General features: G+C 40.5%; 1 protein-coding gene across 1 annotated transcript; it reads right to left on the reverse strand.

The window, feature by feature from the left end:
- Window positions 1-625: 625 nt before the first annotated feature.
- Window positions 626-2,562, reverse strand: LOC122000120 (pathogenesis-related thaumatin-like protein 3.5). The gene is made up of 3 exons (XM_042554652.1): window positions 2,421-2,562; window positions 1,631-2,300; window positions 626-998 (listed from the first exon to the last, which is right to left on the reverse strand). Exons 1-3 carry the CDS (start codon window positions 2,479-2,481, stop codon window positions 866-868), a joined length of 864 nt encoding a protein of 287 aa, XP_042410586.1. The 5' UTR covers window positions 2,482-2,562; the 3' UTR covers window positions 626-865.
- Window positions 2,563-6,536: the final 3,974 nt, after the last annotated feature.

Raw genomic sequence — 6,536 nt, forward strand, 5'->3', positions numbered from 1 at the left:
CGAGAAGAGGCATTTCCATCAGCGTCGGTTGTCGTGGAAGAGTGGCAGAGGCTAGGTCGTGGGCGACGTGGAGGAGTGGCGGAGGAAACTTGGTCGCGTGCGGAGAAGTGGCAGAGAAGGCTAGGTGCGAGCGGCGGAGTTTCGACGGATAGAGATGAGTTTTCGCTAAGACGAGTTTCGGCTAAGGACGGCTAGATTTTCGCTAAAAAGTGTTTTAGAAGATTTTTCATGGAGTTTTGGTAGATATCGACAAAGTTTTTTAGAAGGCTGATGTTGTTGAAAAGTGAATGAAAAATTAGTTGAAATTGATTTCAATGTAATTGGAAATTTTATTCCACATTGGAAGAAAATTGATATGAATTAAAGTGTAGTCCAAGTTTTAAGACTCCTTGCTTGATCAAATTGTAGATGAAAGGTCTGTTCCGAGTTTATAAAAGGAAGCTCCTTCCTTAAGCAGAATGTGCAAGATCCGAGATCGGGCTCGAATCCTGAAGTAGGTCAAGTCCATCTTGACAAACCAAACAAATCTAAATTTTTAGAAGTTTCATGTTCTCATCATCAGTAAAGTAAATGGAGGTACCATATCCACCTTAATAAAGTTAGTATACACAATGTACTTTTTCCATTTAATCATCGAGAAGAAATAACTTGATACTTAAACTAAAGAATCTCTTGAATGCCATACATACTATTTTACAAGGAGCTGAAGCATGATTCTTGACCACGTGCATCATTCTCTCGTGCCCTACCAAATGAATAATTCTCATCTTTTAGAGCAGGCCATCCTGCTGTCGAGCCATTTCAGAAATAAATAAATAATAAAAAAAAAACAAAGAAATGAAAGGAAAATAATTAGTTGTCACAGCTACAAAGATGGCCACAACAAGCACACAAAGCATAACAACAGCAAAAGCAGCCATTTCTCTGTAGATGCTCTTCTGAATGATCCACTGCAAACCAATTTGTTGATGTGGTAGGTGCATACTCTCTGATCCCGGCTGTGTAAATCAATTCAAGAGATGAGTGCTTAACGAATCACAAAAACCATAAACAGAACCATGCATAGATTTAGTGAGTCAAAATGGGTGACACTAGCAAGGCTCCCAATGCCAGGCCACAGAATTATCAACAAACCCAGAATAAGATTAAATAAAGTGTGACATTATATTAAATGCCAAAGGATAATCCAAAGTGGGTTCCAATTTGCAGTCCATGAGGGTGACATATATAAGAATTACTACCACAAGAAGATCAAACTGTCCTCATCAACGTATACTGACTAATTGAATTATACTTTCAAGTCCATGATATACCCAAATGACAACACCAAAATGTAAAATACGAGAAACATAATTAAGATTTCTTCTATCAATCACATTCCCAAATGCAAGAATTGAGATACCAAAACTTGTTTTAGTCTCAAAGAGGGGAAGGATTGAGCCTGCAAACTGCATATTATTTTGAGAGATCGCATGAAGTCTTGAACTTGCAAAAATCAACTGTTTGTCACATACCAAAATGCAAGTTTTGAGCTATTAAAGTATCAAACCAATTAATTAGATTGCAAGAGGATGAAAGGCGAATTAGTTCACAGCTTGTAGATTTACGAATTATGATCGCTCATGGATACCTTTTGGAGCAGAAAGAGACAATGTAATCAGCGGCGGTGCATGTGAGGATGCTCGAGCGATCGTCGTAGGCGTAGCTGTAGGCGCCGGGGCACGCCTTCTTGAAGAGCTTCGAGTAGTAGGTGGGCTGGCATGTCATTGCATTCCCGAACACGCCCTTGCAGCAGTACTGGTCCGTTTTGAACACGTCGCACGCGCTCCGGCAGGCCACCGTATGGCCATTTGCCTTCACGGCGAGCTCAGACGGGCAGTTGTCGCGCAGGTCCCCGTCGCAACCTGCGACGCTGCAGTTGCCGCCTCCCTGCGCATTCACGGGCGTCACCGTCATGGGCAGGTTGAAGCCGTCGACGAGGCTGACGTCGAAGAAGTCGAGGGAGGCGAGGGTGAACTCGGCGAGCGAGGCCGGCGTCTCGCCGGAGGCGGTGCACTTGAGGTTGGAGCCGCAGGCGCCGGTCTGGCACGTGCCGTGGCCATCCTGGTCGAAGTTACAGCCGGTCCGGCCCCAGATGCGGCCGCTCCAACCGGCCGGGGCGTTGAACACCACCGATTCGCCAGGCTTGAGGGCGAACCCACCGCCATTAAAGTACTCCCCCGGCGTGATCCCCGGCCAAATAGTGGTCTTGCAGTAGTTGACGATGGTGAACACTCGCGCCCCTTCTATCGTCTTCGTCCCTTCGCAGGCCCAAACACACAACATTCTCCATGTTCTCACTCAAAAGACCCAAACAAAATACTAAAAAAACAATCTTTTAGGAAATCAAATCGCAAATCCCTTATAGAAACCAAGAATACCTGAGAAGATGAAGAGAAGTAGGATATTGAGGATGAGTAGTTTTATACGGCTTCGGTCCATTTCTTCTGCTGCTGTTGCTGCAACGAGGAAGAATGGAAAGGAAGAGGTGCGAATTGTTGCATAGAGTGCGAACTATTTTAATGGAGTAGTATTATAGCGAGGAGGAGGGGGAAAAGGAAAGCAGGGAAGGATGGAATACTTGCGAGTGAATCAAAGAGAGACATCGAGAATCAAGGCTTCCCAATTCCTTGCTTGAACGACGAATGGAGTTGTGTGTGGATTCCTCTGCTCCAGTATTTATATTTTTCATCGAAGTTTCTTTACAGAACTTCGTATTGCCTCTTAATTGATACTCCGTAAGAATTGAATGTGTAACTTCGGTGTGGCCTCCATTTGCGTTAGAGAAGTACACGCTTGTTTCTAAAAGGAGTTATTTTTTTTTAATAAAATACTATTATGATGTATAAATTAATTTATAAAAACAAACTATCTTGGTGAATGAGTGATTAATCGTGAAATCATTTATATATTTGGATCATCTTATATTATTTTTAAAATTTTATCTTTCTTAATTTTATTTTGGATAAAATAAATAATTGTAAACCCTACAAATAGTAGGCAACATATTGAATAAATTTAGTTTCTGGTGAATTCCATCAGATAGGATGTTCTCCAACAATTATATCTACCTAATTATCATATACACATTATCAAATGGGATGCTCTCGAAAAAATTCCAATTTTTTATTTATAACAATTTATTAGTTATATAAATTCAATAAGATCATAATTTTACGATGAAACCAATCAACTCTTAATTTAATTAGGTAATCTAAACAAATTTTCACCTAATCTAATAGTCTATCCTATTAAAACATGTCTTATGACATTAGTTTAAATCTCTAAAAATTTTTAAAAATTTCTAAAAAATTTAATAAGGTTTTTTCTTCAATAACACTTTATTATTTATTTGTTGTATCTTACATTCTCCTTTATTAATAAAAATTTGATCCTCAAATTTACTGCTCAAACTCAGGGATCCTCATCTAAGGATAACAAATAAACAACACCCTCATATACTAGTCCATCTTATCATGAACAAATCTCTAACCGCAAGGAATTAAAGTTCCCCTATAAAACTATATGATGATCTATTTCCAAGTAGATAGTGATGACTCTATGGGTTATAAGTTCACCATACTTCTGCTACGCTCACATTGCTTGCTAGCCAATTGGTGGGTAAAATCTACTAGTTATAAATGGTCCTCACAACTATCTCCGAAATTTATAACGCACACTATAAACATATCTCCTACCATCTGTATAGTACGCTCAGATTGTCCATATGTCTGAGGGTGGAAAGATGTACTAAAATAGAGCTCCATACCCATGACTCGCTATAAACACTACCAGAATCGTGAGATGAATCGTGGATCTCTGTCTGATATTATACTCAGAGGTATATCATGAACATGCTAATCGATCCAAAGAATTTGTCCCATGGATTTGAAAAAAGTGAGCAAATTTAGACAACCAATCAACAATCATCCAAATCACATCATATCCTCCTCGTGCCCTGGGTAATCCCACAACAAAGTCTATCGTAACATTCTCCAATTTCTATTCCAATATCCAAATCTACTAAAATAATCCTGCTAGTCTCTAATGTTCAGTCTCCACTTATTGACATACTAGACATCGAGCTACAAATTCTGCGATGTCTTTCTTCATGTTGTTCCACCAATAGGAATGCTTCAAGTCTCTATAGATCAGATTCCACCCATATGTATCGGTGTGTTTCTTGGAATAACTCCTCCCGGACAGAATGTGACTCAAGAACATACATAATCTTCCTTGATAATAAAGAATCTTGTTCTTATCACAAGAAAATTATGTCTGTAGTCAGGAGACTACTCTACTATATATAAATCAAAGATGTTAATCACTAGCTTGATCTCTCTAAGTCAACTCAACAATAGGTGTTTAAGAAACCATGGACACCAGAGCCCTTCACTCTATCTGTCTCTACTCTACCCATCCCAACTCAGAAACTCTACACCAATCCCGTGATTATAACTTGGTGACAAGCCAAAACTCCTCGAGGTTCTTTATTTAAAGCATCTGCTACCACATTAACTTTCTCTAGATGATAGCTAACGGTGAAGTCATAATTTTTCAAGAATTCCATCTAATTAATGCCTCCCAATTTTCAGCATAAAAATAGTAGTTGCTAACTCCAAATCATGAACTAAATAATTCTTCTTATGAACTTTTAGATGTGGAGAAGAATATGGAACTACCCGACTGTGCTACTTCAGAACTGTACCTAACCCTTGGTATAATACATCTGTGTAGAGTATAGATCTGTCGACACTAGAAGGTAAAACTAACACGGGTGTATTAATGAGCATTCACTTGAGTTACTGAAAACTGATCTCGTAAGACTCTGTCTAGGTAAATTTCATACCCTTCCTAGTCAGTCAATCAACAACATAACTATACTGAAAAAATCCTCAATAGTACTCGATAATATCCAGCTAATCAAGAAAACTAAGAACTTCCTATGCAGCTTTCGACTACTCTCGGTTTGTAATAACCTCTATTTTCTATTAGTCCACCAATATATATCTACTAGATACAATGTCTCCTAGAAATCCCATAGAAGATAATCAAAATGCACACTACTGAACTTCGCATAGAGATGTTCTTGTCGAAGCATCTCCAGAACTATACAAAGATGGTGTTCGTTATCTGCCTTAGATCGGGAATATATCACAATATTGTCAATAAAGAGAATGACAATCTGATACAAATACTTTGGAAATACTCAATTCATCAAGTCCATAAAAATAACTAGAGCATTAGTAAGTCCAAATGACATTACCAAGTACTCAAAATGTCTGTATAATGGGCACACTCAACCGTAAGATCACTGGCATCGGGTCTGTAATCTGATCACAAACTACAAGCCATTATCTATAAATGTCACACATGTGCTACTCCTCATGTCACTATCAATTGGAGGATCGGTGGCCGGCTTGAAGGGGGGTTGGATAGACGGCGCCCCCAAATCCTTGCTTCCTACACTATTGTTAGCTTGCGCAGCGGAATACAAATAAAAACAAACAAGCTAAACTAAATACAAGACAAAGAAAGGAAATGCAAACCAAACCGCTAACACGTTCGTTTACATGGTTCAGAGATAACTTGCTCCTACTCCACGGCGTGTCTGTAAGGTGGACGATCCCTCAATCCGTCGATGGATTAGTCCCCGGCAAACTCCGGCTAGCTCAACCTCCTTGTGGGTGGAGAAACCTCACCACAACACTCACCAACAACACTTGGACACAAGGGAACTTTGAGCACTTTGGTGACTACTAATTAGGCTTTAACCAAGTCTAATTTCGTCGCCTTGGCCGGCCATACCAAGCTCCTTCTTATAGAGCTTGGAACAAATCAGAACCTGATTTGCCCGTTACCAGTCGACTGGTCCATGCACCAGTCGACTGGTGCCAGCCCAACGGCTATCTCAACGGCTCTCTGCTACAGTGCATCAGTCGACTGGTCCATGCACCAGTCGACTGATACAGTAACGCTACAGTACCTGCTACAGTAACTGCTACAGTGCCGCTACAGTAAACCCCTAAAACTAGGATTTTACTCCGAGTACAATCTCTCATGCACTCGTACCCTCACGACTCATTTGACTCTTCTTTTGCAGCCTTGACCTCTTGCCTTCAAGCTTACTTCCTTTGGCTCTCGTCCCTCGGATGCATCCAAGCCCGCGGCTCGTCCCCAATGCCATCCTTCGCGTATGCCTCGAAGTCGCTTCCCTCGGCCCTTGTCCTCGCTGCCTTGTCCACGGTCCCTCGGATGCTCCATCCTTCACCGGATCCGAAGCCGTCAACCTGAGTCACATGTGTCACCTGCAGTCCTGCACAACTCAAGTACACATATCAAATAACAAGGGTAAACCTAACTTAAACCCTTTACCCAAACACCAAAACACATGGTCCCACGTACCATTGGGATTGCTCCAACAACTATCAATGAAAAACACCAAATAATAGACCATCAAGTCAAATATCTACTAATTGATCATCAAAAAATAATAT

This window comes from Zingiber officinale, chromosome 7A (assembly GCF_018446385.1).
Source record: "Zingiber officinale cultivar Zhangliang chromosome 7A, Zo_v1.1, whole genome shotgun sequence".
Taxonomy (NCBI): Eukaryota; Viridiplantae; Streptophyta; class Magnoliopsida; order Zingiberales; family Zingiberaceae; genus Zingiber; species Zingiber officinale.